Source organism: Alosa sapidissima, chromosome 4 (genome assembly GCF_018492685.1).
Source record: "Alosa sapidissima isolate fAloSap1 chromosome 4, fAloSap1.pri, whole genome shotgun sequence".
Classification (NCBI taxonomy): domain Eukaryota; kingdom Metazoa; phylum Chordata; class Actinopteri; order Clupeiformes; family Clupeidae; genus Alosa; species Alosa sapidissima.
In genome coordinates, this window is record NC_055960.1 from 6,608,302 (window position 1) to 6,630,534 (window position 22,233).

The window sequence follows — 22,233 nt, forward strand, 5'->3', positions numbered from 1 at the left end:
TGACGGACTTATCTGCCGCTGGCAGGTGAGGCGGCGGGTAGACAGCCGGAGGAGCCGGTACCTGCGTGAGGAGAGAGTGTGACCAGAGGTGGCCATGAGGCGGTCCGCTTCTGTACGAGAAGACGACGGCGGGGAAGAGCCACAGAGCCACACCGACACACCGCCGAGGGCGCGTTATTATGTTTGTCACTGGTGTGCCTGTTGAGAGCATTTCATGCATGACCTTTCGCTGCTGAAAAGAGCTCTCTGCATGGAAACAAACAACGGCTTCTATGACTGTCAGTAGGAAGAAGGAAAAAAAAAAACCCAAGCCCAGCAGCTCGGCGGAGAGATGCTTTCGCAGGGGGACACAGGGGGAGTCTCCAAAACACTCCTTTTTTGATGCTCACGAGGAGAGGCAGGGTGGAATTCAGTACGCCTTGTGCATGTTAGTAGCCTGGCCTTGGCCTGTCTACGTACTTCCGGTCGATTTCTTTTCCCTACAGTACTCCGTCTGGAATAGGTTGATTCACGCTCGTTTACTTCGGCAGTTGGGCAGCCGACCAACCAGCGAACAGAGGGCGTCCCTGAGAGCGATTACGTACTCAGGCATGGTGTTTAGCTACGTCCCCGCCCCTGAAGCAGATCGCTTGGAATACATCAACGTAGGGAGCGAAAAGGGCTTATATTTATGAAATCTTTGAGCAAATGTGAATAATAGTTTAGCCTATTAACAGGAGTGTCACGAACGAAGTGGAGTAGGATGTTATATCGTCAGCTAAACTTTAGTCATAGATTTTGTCACTTGAAATAGGCTACGAACGTACTCGAGTCAAACTCTAGTTTAGTAGGCTACATGGTCGCGTCAAAATCACTATTTTTCAAACACTAAGAAGGCTCGAAATAACTTGAAACTTTGATCGAAGCATCATCAGTGTCTCTACATATGAACTCGAGCATTAAGAACATTATTCGTGTACACATAGTTTACTAAAAAGAAAGATTTTGGACAACTCACTCCTTGCAAGATGGCAAGATGGCAGCGAGCAGAAAAAACGAGTGAGTTGTTCAAAACCTCTCTTTTAGTAAACTCTGTGTACACCAACAATGTTCTCAATGCTCGAGTTCATGTGTAGAGACACTGATGATACTTCGATCAAAGTTTCATGTTGTGTCGAGCCTTCATAGTATTTTAAAAATAGCTATTTTGACGCGATTGTATCAAAAAAGTAGTAGCCCTATAGGAATCCCATTCAAAAGGTCATTTCACCCGAAAACGACAACGCATACAAGCTTAAAAGTGGCGCTTTGGACGTACTTATGCATTATGAAAGTTTGACTTGGGTACATTCACAAAACACTATATGATGCATTTTGGCGAGAGTTACGCAGATGAAACGTGTGATTGTTTGCTGATAAGATGCACCCGTGCTTGTTATGGGCGTGCTGCAGAGAAACTTCTCTGTATGACGAAACGCCGGTTGTTAGTGATTGGTTCAAAGCGGTTCAAAGGAACTCCAATGATTTTAAAATCTCAAACTGTGCCCTCCCACCCGGAAATAAACGAACGCCTATGGATCTAGGCCAGACTCTCTGCGAAGTCAGAGAGTCTGGTTTCCAGGCTAGCATGTTAGAGCACACCTGGACCAAACAAATGGGAAGATTGCCTTATTCCTTATGCATATGAAGCACCGATCCATTGGAAGTGGAATTTGGAGCTGAGCTGGGGGGTGGGGTCTGCTAACATAGGCATTTGTGTGTGTGTGTGTGTGTGTGTGTGTGTGTGTGTGTGTGTGTGTGTGTGTGTGTGTGTGTGTGTGTAAAATGAGCCCTCTCTGAAGCATGGAAATAGGTGTGGTTTCCAGGGAGGTGTGTGACATGAGGAGCGTGTTCGCAAGTGATGGTCTAAATGTGTGTCGGTGTGTGTGTGTCTGTGTGTCAGTGTGTCAGTGGTGGACAGTAACGAAGTACATGTAATTCGTTCCTGTACTTAAGTAACATATAGATGTATCTCGACTTTACTCAAGTATTTATATTTAGTGATACTTTGTACTTTGACTCCACAACATTTCTAAGTGAATAATCATACTTTTTACTCCGTTCCATTTATTAAAACCTCTCGTTCCATTTTACCAAAGCGAATCGTAATGAGAGGTCAAACACTCTCTGGTCACAGCCAGTGCACAATCACGCACCAATCAGGGCTCAGCGCGCAATTTGCTCTGAAGTCCTTTCGATTTCGTCAGTTTCGTTCGTTTGATTAGACATTGTGTGCGGGAGAGCTAGGTTTAAATCATTACAACGCAAAGCATTTTGCAGGATGATGCTCATGCTCACTTAATGCTACAATAATGACAGAAACGTCCGACACTGACTTGCCTGAACACCCGTAGCCTTATTTAGGCAAACTTTTTGAAATGGTGGAAAGGAAGACGGATTCGTTTTACTTTAAGTGTCTTCTCTGCCTGCCGAAGAACAATATTATATCCTTGTTCAAGAATTCTCCCTCGAATTTAAAGAAACACGTCGAGGTAAGTGATTTTCATTCTGGTAGGTTTGATGACTAGCAACCGAATTATTTTAAATTTAACCTACATTGTCTGCATTGTGTGTTTGGCTAAATTAGTTTAGCAGCTACGCTAGCATAGCTGGGCCTTCCTAGCGTTCCGTGGTTAATTCTTTGACTGCTGTCAAGCAAAGTGGCCTTTTTCGTTCAAAAGAATGTTTAAGTTCGTTGTCTTTGGCGAAGTAGCCTGCCTTCATTTCTCAGCAGAAAATGGTTAAAAATGGTAGCCCAATTGGCTTTTGAAGACAAATTGGTTGAAGTTTTAATTTTTTGTTTTCGTTTTGGCAAGTAGCCATAAGCGGGATAATCTATCTAGGCAAGTTGAATGCATTTTGACTTGCTTTAAATGCATGGTATGGTGCATAAGAAATTGGCTGCTGGAATTTGCTAGGCTATTAAAAGAAATCCCCTAATTTCGAGTTCACCTTTTAAAGATCACATTTGATTAATATACATATATATATATAAAAACATACAGTGTAGCCTAGATCTAGGAAATGAAAAAAATTGTATTTTATTTATTAGTGGGAGTAGCCTATGTGTACATGTTGTTAATGGTTGGATTTTTATGTTTTTTTTCAGAGAAAGCATGCAAGTGTTGTGGATAGGTATGACGCTTTGACTGCCCCACGCAAAAGAAAAGCAAAGAACCAAGACGCTCCTTCAACTTTAAAACAGTTAAAGTTAGGTGAGACAAAGGGAGTTTCTCAAAGAAATGTGGATCATGCTGTTTTGAATTTTGTAATTCAGAGTCTCCAGCCCTTTAGTGTGGTAGAGCAGCCATCATTTCAAGATCTCTTGCAAGATCTTCAGCCCAATGCCTCTCTGATTTCCAGGACCACCTTGCGACGCAAGATAGATGAGGCTGCAATTGTGATGAAGAGGAACATCAAAGAAGCTATGGACAAGGTCGATTTTATTGCTACGACAACAGATTGTTGAGTGCAAGGCGGAGGGGTTTTCTTGGAGTTACTGCCCACTGGGTTGATCCCAATAGCCTAGAGAGGTGTTCAGTGGTGCTAGCATGCAAGCAGCTCAAAGGTGCACACACTTTTGACGTCTTGGCTAATTCGTTAAATGAGATACACTCAGAATTTGGCATACAGAACAAGATAACCCGAACTACTACGGACAACGGGTCCAATTTCTTAAAGGCATTCCGAATGTACGGAGAACAAGATGAAAACAACAATTCTCCTTCAGATGAGTCTGAAGATGGTGAGGAGATGGGTGATGAGGACCAGGAGTGTGATGGGGTTGAAGTGGATTTTGTTGAAGTCACATCTATCTTAAATGAAGATGATGGTTTGCAATTCCAACTCCCTAAGCATCATCGATGCGCCTGTCACTTATTGAATCTTGTCTCCACAGTGGATGCGGCCAAAAGCAAACTCAAATGATGCGTTCAAAAGGTTGTCTAGATCAGCTTTTTTTAAAATGCTATGGACTATGGAACAAATGTGGGAGATATTCTACTGCTGCAGAGCTTATAGAGAATGTGTGCAAAATTCAGCTTATCCATCCCAACGCAACAAGGTGGAATTCTTTGTTTCAATTCTGTCATTCTGATTTAACATGGAGGAATGCATGATTACAGGGACTTGATTTTTAGCATTTATTTAAATGTCCATTTCAGGCCTGGACTACATTAAGGACCATCTGGAGGAAGACCCTTCACATCAATTGCCAGCTAATGGCTCCAGTGCATCAGATGATGAGGACTTCTTTGCAAGCATGAAGACATCTGATGGTCAGGAAAATATTAAACAATTAGAAGGCTACCTTGCCTCAAAGGTAGACCACAAGGATATATTGAAGTCGTACCCTGTAGTGTGTAAGTTATCTCTTAAACCTAACACCACTTTACCAGCTTCAGCCGCTTGTGAGCGCCTATTTAGCACAGCTGGGCTGATTTTTAGTCCACGGCGGGCAAGGCTGGATGCAAAAAAATTTGAGAACCAGCTCCTCCTGAAGCGAAATAAGAAATATTTCAGCTTTAGTAAATAATGAATAGCTATGCCATTTTAGGCTCGCTGTTTTAGCATGCCTTTTGTGATTCAGGGTAGGTCAGGTTAACTGGTTTGTTGTGACTTTGTTGTTGTGTACCAGAGTATCTTACTCTATAATCTTCTAAACAAATTGGTATAACATAATGCTTCACTGGTTCCTGTAATGGTAGTTTTTATTCCCACTTCTGATATCTGGCAGAGTATTTTGTTTTGACTTCCTATGTTTGTACCAGAGTATCACTATACATACTTTTTACAGTCTTCTGTGCAGACTGATACGCTCTGTAAGTTTGTGGAATTTATGCAAAAACTAGTTCCTATAATTACTTTTTTTTTTTCACGTTTGATCTGAGGTCAAAGGTTTTATTTTGACTTTTGTCTGTTTTTGTACCTAGGGTGGTGTAGGGAATATCATTACTATCACTAGTCTTCAGCACCAACTAGTATCACACCACATTCTCTGATTTTGTGGAACTAGCTCCTGTAATGGTATTTAGAAGTTTAAGGGTAACACATTTCAGACATACAGATGTGATATAGGAAAGGGGCTTATGTTTTATGCAACATTTTTGTAATTAAATGTGCAACTAAGTTACAAATAAATGTAAAATTAAATAATTGTTCTCTAGTGCTGTTATTTCATAACCACTTGGTCTTACCTAATGGCAATAACCTTTAACCTTTAAAATTATAAAAAGCCATTAGAACCATAATTCATTGAGGTACTTTTAATACTTAAGTATATATTAAGGCAAATACTTTTATACTTCTACTCAAGTGGAAATTCCAAGAGCATACTTCCACTTTTACTTGAGTAATATTTGACACAAGGTATCTATACTTTCACTTAAGTACGTAGTTAGTGTACTTCGTCCACCACTGCTGTGTGTCTGTGTGTGTGTGTGTGTGTGTGTGTGAGAGAGATAGAGAGAGACAGAGTGTGTGTGTATGTGTGTGTGTGAGTGTCTTGTTGAAAAAGTGGCATGGTGGTCTCAGCAGACCTGCATCTTGTTGGACTTGGCTGTGTGTGACTTATTGCATGGAGGAAGCTGCCTGTTTATGAGGTGTAGCTAATAACGTCAATGTTTTCACTTGGTGCGCCGCTCAAGGTGAAGTGTGTGACCCTGCAGATGTCTGGGGTGATTGTGCACCTTGTTGAAGGTGAGAAGAGCATGTTCAGTGTGTGTGTTTGTGTCATTGGGAGGTAAGGTCTAGCACAGTGTGTATATATGTGTGTGTGTGTGTATGTGTATGTGTGTCCTCATGGATATTTCTGGGGTGTGTGTGTGTGTCATTGGGAGGTGAGGTCTGGCAGGGTGTGTGTGTGCGTGTGTGTTCACGGCTGTGTGCGGGTGGTGATGAGCCGGTAGGGGTAATGGTTAGTGACAGGACGTGATGCGCGGCACGATGCGCAGGTGTGCCGTCCTGCTGCTGACACGGTGGCTGCGGTGGCGCCGGCCAATGGTACCGCACCTGCTAGGGAGAGGCCATTAGCGGCGGCTGGCAGACGCCCGCTGCTAAATTAGAGCCCCGCTAATGGAACAGCTGACAGGCTATTCATGGGACCTGATCAGCACGCCTGTGGGGAAAACCTGAGGGGAGCAGGAGGCAAGAAAAAGAGAGATGAGAGACAGAGACAAACAGAGAGAGATGGAGAGCGAGAGAGAGACAGACAGACAGAGAGAGAGAGAGAGAGATGGAGAGATAATGTTTTCCTTTGGCACGGAATCAATGATTGCCAACCCCAGGACATAAAGTGGTGATAAAATGCTCAAACAACTCAAGGATCTGTGTGACCTTGGTAAGCTATTCTATAATTTTCTAAAAGCTACAGTAAAGTACTCAACTTAGGAAACTATAGGAAAAAGAACATTTAGTAAAATTCAAATAGGCTTCCTTACAGAATTTATAACCACCAATTGCATCTACACTCTCTGCACCCTTACCTATTATAAAACATCATGTACATAAAATAAATCCAAGTAATGGAAAGACGTATGAATGTTTTATTGACTTCAAGACTTCAGATTACATCTGGCTTGAAGGCATGTTGCTAAAACTCTTAGAGAGTGGTGTAGAGTGGCAAGGTTTCCCTATAAGAAAACATATACCTGGGACATACTTGTAGTTTTTGAGACAGGGTAGATGCGTTAGGCATGGATTCAAGTCCAAGGCAGCTGTCCAACATATTCATCGATGAGTTAGCTGTAGAATTTAATCTACATCTTCTGGACATGTTCTCAATAGTACCGATGATAAATGCCTTCTCTATAAGGATGACACGCTACTAGTTCCATCATCCAAAGAGGGCAGCCAGGAGAGTCTTGAAAAGCTATTATCTATAGCAACAACTGGGCATTACCAATTAATACTGACAGAACACAAATGTAGAACACCTGAAAAAGGATCCAAGTTTCAAACCTGAGATAGAGAAGGTAGAGAGAGGGGAAGGGAAGAAAGATAGAGAGAAAAAGAAGAGAAATGGATGGGACGAGAAAGAGAGGAGATAAAAGATGGATGGTGATACATAAAGAGAATGAGGGACATGTATAGAGAGAGCGAGAGAGAGAGAGAGAGAGAGAGAGAGAGAGAGAGAGAGATAGAGGGAGAGAGAGAGGGAGCGAGAGAGAGAGAGAGAGAGCGAGAGAGAGAGAGAGAGAGAGAGAGATAGAGGGAGAGAGAGAGGGAGCGAGAGAGAGAGAGCGAGAGAGAGAGAGAGAGAGAGAGAGATAGAGGGAGAGAGAGAGGGAGCGAGAGAGAGAGAGAGAGAGAGCGAGAGAGAGAGAGAGAGAGAGAGAGAGAGAGAGATAGAGGGAGAGAGAGAGGGAGCGAGAGAGAGAGAGAGAGCGAGAGAGAGAGAGAGAGAGAGAGAGAGAGAGAGAGAGAGAAGGCTCTTTAAGCAAGCCAGGCCTTGAGGCTTCTTCCCCCAGGGCTTTAGTTGGGGCAGAACAAGAGGGGATGGGGGATGAAAGAAACGAGTGTTAACAGAGAGAAAGATAAAGAGGGCTACACAGATTAAGACTGTTCACACACAGCCCATCCCACCCCCACCCTCCACCTCTCTGCTCCTCTCCTCTCCTCGCTTCCTGCACTATATGGTGCGTTTCCAGGCGGAGATAAGCATCACCGTCAGCGCCTTCAAAGTGTGTGTGTGTGTGTGTGTGTGTGTCCGTGCAGGCCCATGCATGGCCCATGTGTGTGTGAGAGAGAGGGGAGACACAGATGGATCATACACACAGCTGGACCAGCACAGCCATGCATGGCTCACACAGAAACAGCTTTATGATGATAGCATGGGCTCAGGGAGTGGGTATTAGCACTTGTCATATTGCAATCCCTAACCAGCAAAAGCCCACTCTCCTACTTTCATATGGAAGATCAATGGGTTTGAAGTGAGGCTAGATTGCTGTAGCCAAATATAGGACACAAACATATATAGGCGACAAGCACAGTACTTAATGTACGTTATTTCCTGTCTGGGCTAATTTTCTCATTTTTTTACTCATTCACTCACACACACACACACACCCACACACACACAAACACAATAAAAGAACGAGAGCATACCTGTGTGTTGATACGGATAGCCCCAATGGATGGAATTTCAAAGTAGTAACCTTTTGAAAGAAAGAAAAGAAGGAAGAAAGAGAGAGGGGAAAATAACCGTCAGTCAAACACCCTTCTGTTTCTCTGAATTCAACAGTGTTTCCTCTCAGACTTAATCAGACTGACGGCAGTGTGTTGTTACAATCCCGTCCTTGACTGAAACTAATTATTTAAGCAGAAGGTACATTTTCAAGGTTTGTTTGCAGACAAAATGAGAGGGCAGAATTTATCCTGACGAGACAGCTCGAAAATGAAAAAAGGCACTACACTTTATCTCAAAGGTGACTTTAATCTCCCTTATGGAGCACACAGACATAGTAATATGAAGCGGTATTTTCTTCCAAAACTATATTTGGAGATGATGGATGAGTTCAGCATCAACCTGCTGCCACAGACGAGCGCTCTGGAGCAGTTTAGTGGCACTGCTGTCGCTGCTGCCTAATCTGGCCACATCTCATAGACAGAGACGAGAGGCCCTGTGTGTGTGTGTGTGTGTGTGTGTGTGTGATGGGAGCCAAACAGCTCTCATTTGCACACACACCTGTCCATAAAAGCCCACACAGCTGTGAGGGCCAAGGGATTCAGGGGGCTTGATTAGCAATACTAATGCACATGTGAAATTGTGTGTGTGTGTGTGTGTGTGTGTGTGTGTGTGTGTGTGTGTGTGCGTAAATCTGTTGGCATTTGTATGAAATTCTGCTCTGTGGTGAACTTTGTGTCTGACAGAAAAAAAGAGACATGGAGACATTTGTTCGTTGTGTGAGTGCATGCAGGCATCCATGTGAGTGAGGGACAGGAGCTTTGGAGTTCGTAAATACTAGGAACGGCTAGGAATGTACCAATGATGTCTCTCTCTCTCTAGAGATAGAGATAGAGAGAGAGAGAGAGAGAGAGTACACACACTTGTTTTAACACACTCCAATATGTTTCTATATATGGAAGTGTAGCTATCACTGAGAATAGATATATACATGTACAAGCACATAGATGTGTGCCTGTCAGTCTATGTTGATCTGTAAGTCTAACTAGCATGATATTGTATGTGTATGTGTGTGTGTGTGTGTGTGTATGTGTGTGTGTGTGTGTGTATGTGTGTGTGTGTGTGTGTGTGTGTGTGTGTAAGCCTGCGTGTATGTGTGTCTTTGCGCTCTTTTGTCTGTTTGTACGACCCCCCCATTGGAGAGTGAAGAGCTGGCAGCGTGTTTTCCTCTGTGTCGGAGGGATGTTGTGTGCACTCTGCTTGCCTGTGATACGGACACAAACAAGACCAAACCCAGAGTGAGAGATCAGCTCCTCAGAGAGAGACAAACCGAGAGAGAGAGTCAGAGAGAGAGAGAGAGAGAGAGAGAGAGAGAGAGAGAGAGAGAGATAGCGAGAGCCACAAAAGAAGAGAGGAGACGAAAGAAAAAAAAACACTGAGTGAGCTTCCTCCAGTCTGCCGTCTGTCTCCGCCGTCGCTGCTCTCATTACGCGGGAGAACATGTCGGCTCAGAGCCCCTTAATCCAAACGCCCGCCGCAGCCTTGGCCCAGCCGGAAGGATGTCACGGTTATGGGCGGAAAAAGCCAGGCTCCTCCAGCTAATTAATTAAAACTTGTGGGGAGCCCTCCCTCTTACCCTGCCCCCCCCCCCCCAGACTCGCCTCTCTTGAGCACTTGGCACAGCTCGCAATTAACTAATCAGCCGCTCTGAGAGTGACGATCATTAGGCTGAGGCTTAACGAGGGGAGAGGAGGGCGGAAATAATGCAACCAAACAACATACACGCAAGAGATAGACAGAGAGAGACAGACCAAAAGAGAGAGAGAAAACAGCATTTCTATATGTCTACGCCTCTATGTCAGTCTCTCTCGCTCTTTCTCCCTTGCATGGATCTCAGTTCATTCCAGCATTACTAAATTACTACATATTGTTTATTCAGGGAAATTTGACTGAGCCCAAAGAGCTCTTTTGCAGCAAAGCCCTATGACAAACAGTTTAAAGAAAACAGAGTACAAGATACAAAATTGAATCCAAGAAGAATACAATAAAAATGTAAGAACACAGAAGAAAAAACAGGCAAAAGCAAGTTAGTTAATAACAGGAGCACTGTACCGTTAGCCTGGTCCTTACCGTTTCTCTTAGTCATACAGTCTGGAACAAAGTAATAATAATCTGTCTCCGTAATGGGCGGATGCTTATTTTGAGGTTTAAAATCATTGGAGTTCCCTTAACCAATCAGCAACGTTTGGTAATGACGTATGCTGTGCGCCGGAGTTCAGGCTCTTACGCTTCCCACTTCCGCTTCAGGCTCTGCTTCCCACTTCTGCTCTCAGTAGTGAACACACCGCTGGCTAGTATGCAGGCTACCTGACCGCCAGGGCAGTCTCTTTGTAGTGGATATCTCTAACTTGCGCCAGCCACAGACTGAGAGTTGTATACCAAAAACGTCATGTCACCGAGATTATATCAGCTCTTGTCACACGCCAGTTTTCCTCTCATCTCTTCTCGCCGCTTATCAGACGATTGTTGTTCTACGCAGCCCGGTGACTTCGTCGGAGCTACGGCGCTTACTTCGTCCTACACAGGCTGTTCAGACTTCACTCTCGGATAAGTTGGATTGTACCAGAGAATGTCTAATAAGGGGAGAACCTTCACTCTCGGAACTCTTCCGGTGTGGTACTGCATCTAGGGGCGCTCGCGGGCGAGTCCAGAATGAATGGAGGTCTATGGAGCTGTACCCCTCAAAATCTACTTTTCTCGGGATATAATTTTTTTTTCAAGTACTTTGAATATTGTATTCGAAAGGGGAGACAAAGACAATACACTTGGTTGAGTATTATATTTTTTAAAGTCACTTAATTGTTCTAAAAAGCCTTTCAAACGTGTCTATGACGTCATTCATTAGCATGATCATAGCATAGCATAGCATCAATGCTAGCGTGTTATGGGCAACAACGACCCAACCTGTAAGAAAACGAAAGGACATGACTCCCGGATTATTTTACTTTTGATTGATAATCCATATCCATTTTGCGAAAAATAAAATAAAATCTGAGGGTTTCAGTTGTTAAATAGGTGAAAACAATAAATGTAGCCATGTAGCTCCATAGGACCCCATGTATTTTGGACTCGCCCGCGATCGCCATCTAGGTGAACTCTGATGAATTGCAGCCAAATTCGGTTTGTATGGGATTAATAGAGAGTGGGGAGGCTCTCCGTAGACGGGCTCTGATTGTACTGACGACCTACGCGTTATTTAACCTGGAACTTGCTCAGTTAAACTAACAGTTGTTCGGCAAAACAACGCAGCCTCACCTTGAGCCACGCTCGGTGACTGGCTAACGTTACTGTCCACAAGCACGGTAGCCTCGCCTGGAGCCCAGCTCAACCACAGGCTAGCCTCTGTCAAACACAAACACGGAGCGGTTTACCTTGAGCCCAGCTCGGTAACCGCTAGTCCCAGTCAAGCATAATCACAGCAGCCTTGCCTTGAGCCCCGCTCGGTAACCGGCTAGCTCACGTCAAGACACACCGCCTCACCTTGAGCCCTGCTCGGTAGGCTAGCTAGTAGCTAACATTCCATTCCTTAAGTAGACCTATGCCGCATTGATTTTGTAAAGGTAATTTGAGAGTAGGGGGGAGAATAACGAGCAGCAAACGTTTATTTGAAAACATGAAAAGTAGTGATGCATGTAGTACACTTGTGCGTTTAGGTTTAGTTATCACCATCTGATAAATCAAACTTTTGCCAAAGCCAGTTGAAAGGAGAGCTACAACATCCTTGGCATTTATAAAATTGACAAGACAAGCCTCTTGCTCCTGCTTTAATTGCGTGATAGCTTCTAGCATCTCTTCCTCCGTCGCCATTGTTGCTGTGCTGTTGAACTACAAGCTTCGCTGGACTACAAGCAACTCGGCAGGCGACCTCCGCGTCATCACTCAACTGTTCGCTGATTGGCGCGGTCGTACGCGAGCCGCATACTGTGGGTTGGGCCAGACTACGTGCGAGGCTGAAATCAAATTTTGGCCGGAAGTACGTAGGATGGTAACACCAGGCTACTGTACCGTAGCCATATCATTAAGAAAACACTTCAATTTATCAAAGGCTTAGTTTCAGACTTTCTTGCAGTTTGTTCCATATATAAGGTGCAAAAAAGCTTGAAAGCAGATTTCCCAAAGTCAGATCTCACAAGTGGGGTTTCAAGCGAGATGAGACTCTGTGCCCTGGTACTGTGACACATAGACTTGAATTTCAACAGGAAGCTAAAGTAAGAGGGTTGTTTCCCTGCTAAAGCCTTAAAAACAAAGAGAAAGCAATGTCTATCCCTCCTATCTGATAAGGAAGACCAATCCACATTCTGGTAGTGTGCAATGATCTAAAACCATCACCAGTAATAAAATGTATGGCATTGTGGTATACTGTATCAAGTGGTTTCAGTGCTGAGGTGGAAGCATACATATACACAACATCGCCATAGTCTAAGACTGATAGTATTGTTGATTGGACTATCAACAGTATATTTTTCTGGGAGAGACATGGCCTAATTCTGTGCACCTAACTTCACTTTCACCTTCTTAGCTAGTTCAACCACATGTGTTTTAAAAAATAGTCTGTCATCCAGCCAGATGCCCAGATATTTATGACTGACTCACTCGATGTTTTCCCCATTAAGTGAGTGAATTTTATGGACATCATGGATGTGTTTTCTTGCTTTAGAAAAGACCATGATTTTATATTTTAGACTCATTCAGGATCAATTTAAGGCTATGCAGGGATCATTGTACACAGTCAAAAGCACATTTACTGCTTGCTCTGCTATACATACTGTGCATACATACAGACATATACTGTAGATGCCTTTGCATTCGTGCTACTCCAGATAAGTCTGTGCATATTATATGGCGTGCATCTGCTGGGAGATGAGCTTCTTCAGTCCTCCCTGGGAACTGAGCGGAGCTGTGGTGAATCGAGGCGTGCAGCATTGCCCAGTGTAAAGTGGGTCACACGGAAGGAGGGATAATTACGAGGGAAGCGCAAGACAGATTGGCAGGATCCTGCTCAGGGCTGGAGTGTGTGTGTGTGTGTGTGTATGTGTGTGTGTGGGGGGGGGCATAAGGAGAAACAAGGCCCACTGCTGAGAATGCATGTGCCACATCCCAGCACAGGTTAAATCCCGGTGGAGCCCCCACATCACTGCATGGTGATCGCCAGTAGGGCTGGGAGCTCGGAGTGATCTTAGTACCAGACTTGAGGACAATCTGAGCTCGTCCACATGCTCAAGGGTAGTGGTGTCTGCACTGGCGTCTGGTATTTGTGCATTGAGCGCTGTTTGGCCTCACAAATATCACTGGTAAGTCCCACTCATCTCCACATTTCAAGTGCTATGTGAAAGGCACTGCAGTGCAAAAATAGTTTAGGAAAACATGGGTGTGCTTTTATATTAGAACAACAAATGAACATACATGCTTTTTTACATGTGTTACTTGTGTGTGACTCTTAAAACTACTTTATTCTTTGCTTTAAGGGTGAGGGTGTTGGAGACACTGACTGTTTATGTTTGTTTTGTTTGTTTGTTTTGTTAGTTGTGTGTCCTGTTTTTGTTTTGCACCTTCTTCCCAGCTCTCTGTAGCTCTGCTCAGATCGAGTCTACAACACCTAATCAGACCTGAAGTGAATTCAGTGCTGCTGGCCCAGACAAGGGGGTGATTAAAAGCTCCTGTGCCAGCACCAGAAGAGAGAGAGGCCTCTGGCTTGGAGGCTGCTGGGATTACTGCCTCTTGGCCTGAGATTTCCTTTAGTGCTGTTGTTGTTGTCTTTTGACTGTTGTTTGTAGTCTCAATTTAATGTCTTGGTTGTGCCATGGCCTGCTTATTTCCAAACATTTGTTAGTGAATGGCAAGGTGGTGTTCGGCTCCCCTTTGGCGAGGCTTAAAAAGAGCAAACATAATCACACAGTACACACCAGTCCCACAACTTCAATTACCTTTGTTGGCACACGCAATCCACTGCAGTGGGGTGACATCATAGTTGTGCTGGCCAACGGAGAAGGTAAAGACTCTGACCTGCAGGGGTGGGGAGAGGCACTGGATGAGAACATGCTCAAAAAAACAAAACAAAAAAAAAAAAAACACTCAAAAGATAATGGCCCCAGACTGACCTTACGTCCAACAATCAAAACCCACTTCAGCCATGGGCTTAACACACAGACGATCAATGCATCTAGATGCAGTGGTGAGCGCATTTGTATTCAATCTGAATGCAACGAGAGAGGGCCTTACCGTTTTGTTGGGCCAGTTGTACTTCTCAAAGACCTCCTGGGCTCGGTCTTCACCTCCGTCTGTGAACATCATGATCATCTTATTGCAGTTGGCTCTGGGGGAGCCGGTGTCCTGCACAGGGAGAGGAGAGAGAGAGAGAGAGAGAGAGAGAGAGAGAGGGGGAGAGAGAGGGCCAAACACAGAGAGAGAGAGAGAGGGGGGGGAGAGGGAGAGAGAGGGGGAGAGAGGGCCAAACACAGAGAGAGAGAGAGAGGGGGGGGAGAGGGAGAGAGAGGGGGAGAGAGGGCCAAACACAGAGAGAGAGAGAGAGGCAAACAGATATAAATGAACAATCATGTTGCTATGGAAATAAAAACGGATTTTTGACATGCAAACAAATATGGGCTCGAAATGGATTGATGAGAGTGTGTGTGTGTGTGTGTGAGAGAGAGAGAGAGGGGGGGGGGGATTATGTTGATGAGCAGGGAATGATGAGTATGGAACAGGAACTAGATGAGAGGAAGAGAAGGGAAGATGGAATCAGTGATCATAATCACCAGCACTTTTGGAAAACATCCACTTCTGTGTGAGTATGTCTGTGTGTGTGTGTGTGTGTGTGTGTGTGTGTGTGTATGTGTGTGTGTGTGCATACACTTTCATTAGTGTGTCTGGAGCTCTGATGTCTGTGTGTTTGTGTCTGTGTGCATTAATGTGACAGTGTGTCCAGAAATAACTCCTCAGGTATAATCCTGATGCCATCTCCCTCACTCACTCTCTTTGACAAACACACACACACACATGTACACGTGTGTGTGTGTCTCCCTCCCTCCCATCCTCTCTCTCTCTGTCTCTCTCTCATCATTCACCCATCCTGTCAGATCCAATCTGCTACCCAGAATCCCCCTTTCTGTCGGCCTCTATTTCTCTTCCCAGTGCCATGACGAGACTCTAATAATGCTAAATAATATGGCTGCAATCAGATAAATTAAATCGCACAGACTGTGACTAATCGTCTTTAGTTTTTGTTTGTCAGAACTGGATGATTGGAGGACTGCCAGTGGACATTGCTACTACCCTGAAATGGGCTATTCCAGAGACTAGGCTGATTACCATAGGAAACAAGCTGGAATTACTAGAGGACTAGCTGGCTGTTATGGTGTGTCAGCTAGTTATTGAGATAAACCATTTGGTTGGTTATAAGTCTGAACTCTGGGATCAACAATGTTGGAAATGTTACTTTAAAAAAGTAATTAGTTATAGTTACTTGTTCCAAAAAGTAACTGAGTTAGTAACTGAAATACTCTATGGTAAGAGTAACTTGTTACCAGGGAAAGTAACTATTTGCGTAACTGTTGTTAAAAGTTGCTATATGTCAAAGAATTTGGATTTTTTGAGCAGTTTTGAGCAGCCATTTGAAATCAGTAGAACAGACAGGTGTTTGTAGGCTACATAACTTTCGATATTTATTAGATAGATAGATAGATAGATAGATACTTTATTGATCCCCAAGGGGAAATTCAAGATATTGCACATCGCCAGACCTACGGTTGACTTCAGCCTGTGTCATATGTTTTTGTTGTGAGGCAGAAAGATCTAGCTTTTGCTGCTTGGAGGACTTTGCTCCGAGTCCTTCTTTGCTAGTGGATGGCGAGCTATCATCTGTGGTGGAGGTATCGGTGTTTTTGGCCACTAGCTTTAGATGCGTGTGTGAGATGCTTCATTAAAGAGTTTCTTACAACGGATGTCGACAAAGTCTTCGCTCCTGGACATAATGTACACATTACATGCACGTTCTTGCCTTGATGAATTTGAAGTAGTGCTTATATCTCCACCTTGAAAATGCCAACTTTTCGGATTGCTCCTGACCTCTGCTGTTTCGTCAAATCTCTATTTAAGCTGTTGCGTGTGTGTGTGGCACGTGTGCTAGCAAGTGTGTAAAAACACTGGCTCTGATTGGCTATCATGAAACATGACTCTGCCTTAGCCAATAATAATCGCTTACGTCGTTATTAACCCACCTCCTCACTAGCTGTGAGCCAGGGTGCGTTCGGATTACAGTTTATTCAATCATTGCATAGTAACGCACAGTATTTAACGTCCAGTATTGTTAACGCCGTTGTAACGACAGGAAAAGTAATTAGTTAGATTACCCCGTTAGTTAAAAAATAACGTCGTTACCTAACGCCGTTCTTTTAAACGGCGTTATTCCAAACACTGGGGATCAGCCACTGACATCACTGTTTAGTCGGCTAGATAGAATGTACATTATATCAGTGGGTAAGCAAACTGCATATTAAGGACACATTCCTTAACTATCACTTAGCTTTTAGTTAGCTGGTTGCAGTACAATACATAAGACATTTCTTCTGGCTTTCACTGAGGTTATAGGGATTACTGAATGATGGGGTAGACTGTCTGCTGGGTTTGGCTGCATAGTAGTTGTTAATGTGGGTAGTTGTGCTTAGCAGGCATATGGGCACATGTCTGCTAACACCAGCAGCTTTAATAAAGTGATATCACTTCATCGGTCAGTGTCTGGGTCTTACTCATCAATCAGCACATCAGGGCTCATTAGAGGGGACAATCAACCAAACATGCACACACACACACACATACACACGCACACACACACAGATAAGACATTTCCATACATGCAGAGTGCATCCAGCTTAAAGGAACAGTGATCCACGTTTCAGCACCCTGGACAGCAGCCACTCTTTTTCCTCCAACCCAAAGGAAGCCCACCCTCTGCTCCAGCACCAGAGACAGCTACTATCACCATGTTCACACTTTTCAGGGAAGACCAGCCCTCTTACATGGCTCCTCAACACTAATCCTATATTCATAAACCACTTCCAGGACTGCATTACTCAGTTTTCCTGTCATAATCTTTGCCCCTTTGCCTTTCCTGATCTAGAGACCGACCGATCTATCGGCCAGCCGATTTAATCGGCCGATTTTTGCTATTTTTTAATCAATCGGCATCGGCCGATTTTCTTATTTGGCCGCGCTGATTTTAAGTCAGGCACATCTATGGGCAGCTACTTGGAACACAGCGCGAGGTTTTAAAAGATACGGTCTATTTAGAACTAAGAAAATCTTTGGTTTCAAGAAGGAGCAAGACTGTCTACAGGTAAAGCATCAATTTTTACATTCCAGTGTCCCAAAGTCGTATATTTTCTCTTATGGTTGTAATCTGTGATGTTGCTTCATTTACCGAAAGTGCGTTGGGAATGCGCCGACAAGCCCCCTCAATGCTGGACCCCATTTCTCGAAAGCATTGTTGCTAACCAGTTAGCAAATTAGTAGGTTGCCTATGGGAAATTGCATTGCAACCAAGTAAGTTGCTAACTTAGTTAGCAACGACACTGTCGAGAAACACACCCCTGGTGACCAGCGTGATTTTTCGATCTAAACTATAGTAACGGACAATCTAAGTGAAAATTTAACAAAAAGAGGACGCAAATCTAACATGTGAACGCTTTATAACACGGTCATCCCATGTCCATTCGTTTTCAACTGCATCGGAGTTGAAGAAGAAATGAAAGTTGCTTAGCGTTGTGGCTACGAGTTCGTTGGGAAGAGTTTAGCAGTGTGGATGGGATTTTTTTTTTAGAAAAAATATATCTCGGTGCACATTGGGATCTTAATTTAATGCCTTCCATATGTTAGGCACTGGGGTCACCTCTATTGCTTCAAGTGGTCATACCTTATTTTTAGGATCAGTTGAATTGTTTTGAATTTTTGTCGTAACACGGTGATAAGGAACTACAGCTGCATGTGACGTCACAGGTTTGGCAGCTTAATCTCTAACTGATCAATACGGCAATTTGCTTAACTGGCTTAACATATTTTTGTAATAACGGAACGTGATGTAAACCGCGTGGTGATAACCTTTATGTCTGGATAACTGGTGTTGTGCTTCTACTCACATGAAGAGCTGGCAGTAAGTGTTAAGTGTCAATGCTAACCAGGCTAATAAACAAACCATGCTACCGTGAGTAACGTCGAAGGGTAAAGTCACGTGACTTTTGTAGTTCGTTTATGAAACAAAAGGAGCAATTTCGATTTTTTAAAATAAGGCAAAATAGGGTCTGACATTTTCACAGTTAGAAGATTATCACTGTATAGACACTGTAAAATATTTGTGGTGGATAACATCGCTGATTTGGCTTCACAATATTTTTTTTTTAATAGGTCTATGGGACTTAACATTGGAGCTGCTCTTCGATAGGAACGCAACCACTTGGGGCGCTGGTTTTCACTTTCCCTCCCTATGCAATCTAAGTGAAATGATTGAGGAAAAAGAGGACTCACAAATAACGTGAGTTTGAAAACATTGTCATCCCGTGTCAATTTGTTTTTGCGATGTATACATGTTTGATTTGATGCATGCTCACAGCATGCTGGGAGACGGAGTTTTATATTGTTGAAACCTAGGTCTGTGGTAAGGCATGGAAGTTCCACGGTAAAACTGTATAACCTGTACATGTAAACATGTAAACATGTATTTTGCCGTTTTGAAGTAACTATCTGAAGTTGTCACATCATGGAAGTCTTCTTGCACTCTGTTAAACATATTAAAATGAATAATTAATAGACTAACAGACTGCAAGAAGTCATACATTTGTTAATTCTTGTTGTTATGAATCGATGAGTAGGCCCCTACAGTCATTTTTATATAATAGCCTACATAATATTTCTACTATATACATAAATATATAGTGTATATATAGAACATATGTTATTTATCATTTATCATCATTTTTATATAATAGCCTAAATAATATTTCTACTATATACATAAATATATAGTGTATATATAGAAAATATGTTCTTTATCATATGTTAATTTTTTAATGTTAAATTTTCAATAAATCGTGTTAAGTTTACAAGTGTTGTGCCTCCTCTTACTAGTATGATTTTTAGCATGCCAATTAAGGATAATACGATAGCATATCGGCCCTAAAAATCGGCCCAAAAAATTGGCAGGTCACATCGGCCATCGGCTGACTCCGACCGCTAAAAATCGGTATCGGCATCGGCTTTAGAAAAACCCAAATCGGTCGGTCTCTATCCTGATCTATTTTAAAATATTTCAGACAAATATGACACTGAGGTACTGTGTATATACCATAAGTATAAAAGGTTGTAATCTGAATGTCTAAAATTGGAGATTAATTTGGACTATATTTTGCCTCATTATCTTCATCCACCCCTATTTATTTCCAGACCCCATACTCTAAAGGGGGTCAGGAGAGAAGGCTGAGCTCTGACCTCGGGTACCAGCTGGGGTGTGTCCACCTCCACTGAGTGTTTAATTGCACTTTGAGTGTGGTGGACACCGAGAGAGAGATGCAACATTGCATATTCTGACCTCTGAAGAGTCCGAGCTGAACAAATACCTCTGTGTGTGTGTGTGTGTGTGTGTCGCCCACTTTAATTTGACACACACACTGCCATTCAAATGAGACTGCACCACACACAGCTCAGCATAAAGAGATGGTTCGCCAGACACCTTCCACTGTTCGAATACTGGTGGCAAACTAGCCTCTTGTAAAATGTAACCTGCTGCCATGGAATGTCATATTATATTACAACACAGACACAACAAAGCAGTTATGCTGCTATGGTTCAAAGCCATTAAAGGGACATAAAAACCAACACAGTGTCACTGTCATGTCCTAAATGATCTACTAAGCGCATACCAACATGCATGCAGGCTCCTGGGTGTGGAACTTACGTTGAGGAGCAGCTCAAAGGCGAACTGGAAGCCGGACTTGTAGACCGTGGTACCCTTGGCCTGCATGTGGGCAATGGCCTGCTTGAAGATCTTCTTATTGCGCATGTTGGCCTGCACCAGGTTGGACCTAAAGCAGGGTACCACCGGCTCAGCTTTCTCATTGAACTGCAACACACAAAAGGGTAATTTTCACTTCAAATGAATGTGCACGAAAAAACCCATGAAACCCTGGGATAAGGCTTTTAAAACAATATCAGGACTAATCCATCTTCTAACAGCCTCTTCTCCAGATTCTGTCAGTACAGCAGCACAGACACAACCAGACTCTGGCCCACACATGGTTCTGATGTGGTCCAGTGTCTACAGCCTCCTGCATTAGCATTCTACTCACACACTCACAGCTGGGCCAGAGCACCCGAGCAGAGCCACAGAGCAGCAGAATATAAACGTGTGGGAGTCTAGCTCTCTCCAGTGTCCAGTGGCTGTGGCTGATTCACCACGGGCGCTCTGCTGGCCCAGCGTTCTACATGGAAATGAGTGGGCAGAGTGGCCATTTCAAGTGGACCTCATCAAAGGCTAAAAAACACATTCAGAACTTCCACCATACTGACCCCATAGGAATCTCGTAGTATTACAATTAGTATTAATAGAACAAAATACCCTATAATCTTGAATGGTATAGATTTTATAGGAATCTTATAGTATTGGGACATCCTATAGAAGTACTGTAAGACTACTATTGAAACACTATCGAGGGTAACAATATTATAGAGGTATTGCAGAACATCAGCACCATCAACATAATATAAACTACCACAGAACTACTATAGAAATCTTGCAGTATTACTATAGTTCTTTTTCGTCAGGGGTACTACAAATGTTCAACTCCTACACTGCCCCTAAACTTGGAATTATTACTAGCAACGTTATCTTTAGCTGGCCATTAAGAACCATATCATTAGTGGACAATGTGTGTTTACGGTGCAGAGGTCTTGCCATTTATTCCAGCTAATTTCCTCCACAGCAATCCACATGTGTGGTCCCTGCTGATTAACCCATATGTTAGAGTTGTTAGCACCTTGGGCTAGCAGCTGCGCTTACACAGATCATGGAGCTGCAACAGCATGCGGCTTTGCCTCAGGTAAAATGAGGAGGGCATATGCTGTTGATGATAGACTGCCAACACAAGTCCTCTAAAGCCCATTACATTAGGTGGTCCTGTAACATACACTGTGGATGGGGTTTGATATCTGTAGCAAGTAATACACAGTAATCTCCTGTTGCACTCCATGCCATTCAACACTGTTGGAGAGAGACTCACATAGATATGCATGGGCTTGCATGGACACACACACGCACGCACGCACACACACACACACACACACACACACACACACACACACACACACACACACACACACACACACACACACACACACACACACACAGGTATACAGATACCTGCTGGCTCAGGTGTGATTGCAACTGATGCAATGCAAGGGCAGTTTTGGCAATGCTTACTTTGCGGATCTGTGTGTGTGTTTGTGTTTGTGTATGTGTGTGTGTGTGTGTGTGTGTTTGTGTGTGTCTGTGTGCGGATGCATGTTTACATGAGCCAGCTGCAAGCCCCCAAGTGGTACTGTTGCAGTAGACCTCGTTGATTACAGTGCTCTGTGCAAAGAACAGGTGCAGGTAAAATGGCAAAGCCCCACTATCACAGGCAAAGCACCAGAAAATATGCTGTTTGTGTGCTCACATTTGTGTGGCAGAATATATTTGTGTGTATGTGTGTGTGTGTGTGTGTGTGTGTGTGTGTGCACGTGCTTTAATGTGCCTCCAAGAGTGTAAGAGTGAGTGGCTTCTGCACTTGTAATAAGTGTACGACCGACTGCTGTAGAACTGCAATATCACCATCTTAATGGTCTTTACTCAGTTGAAGGTCAACTCTTGCATCAGTTGACATTTTGAAGGGGTTGGCAGGTCAGATGTAGTTAAAATATTTAGCCTGTAAAATGCTGACATTTGTGTTTGTGAAGGTTTCTATTCATAGAGGTGAACAAAACTGAAATCTATATGGAAATGTGTGCATTCT

At 43.5% G+C, this 22,233-nt stretch overlaps 1 protein-coding gene and 2 long non-coding RNA genes across 5 annotated transcripts in view; 1 reads left to right on the plus strand and 2 right to left on the minus strand.

Moving 5' to 3' along the window:
• cacna2d2a (calcium channel, voltage-dependent, alpha 2/delta subunit 2a) overlaps window positions 1-22,233 on the minus strand; it is a 213,579-nt gene that overhangs the window by 22,702 nt on the left and 168,644 nt on the right. For all 3 annotated transcript variants that reach the window (XM_042090856.1, XM_042090854.1, XM_042090853.1), the window contains 4 exons: window positions 20,142-20,306; window positions 14,420-14,530; window positions 14,125-14,203; window positions 8,122-8,171 (listed from right to left, as the gene is read on the minus strand). In XM_042090856.1, coding sequence (XP_041946790.1) covers window positions 8,122-8,171; window positions 14,125-14,203; window positions 14,420-14,530; window positions 20,142-20,306 — 405 coding nt within the window. The remainder of the gene's footprint in view (window positions 1-8,121; window positions 8,172-14,124; window positions 14,204-14,419; window positions 14,531-20,141; window positions 20,307-22,233) is intronic.
• On the plus strand, window positions 1,806-4,249 carry LOC121707934. Its single transcript, XR_006031432.1, has 4 exons — window positions 1,806-2,510; window positions 3,128-3,233; window positions 3,382-3,454; window positions 4,182-4,249. It is a non-coding gene; the product is annotated as an uncharacterized LOC121707934 (long non-coding RNA).
• Window positions 4,147-5,013, minus strand: LOC121707933. Its single transcript, XR_006031431.1, has 2 exons — window positions 4,413-5,013; window positions 4,147-4,289 (listed from the first exon to the last, which is right to left on the minus strand). It is a non-coding gene; the product is annotated as an uncharacterized LOC121707933 (long non-coding RNA).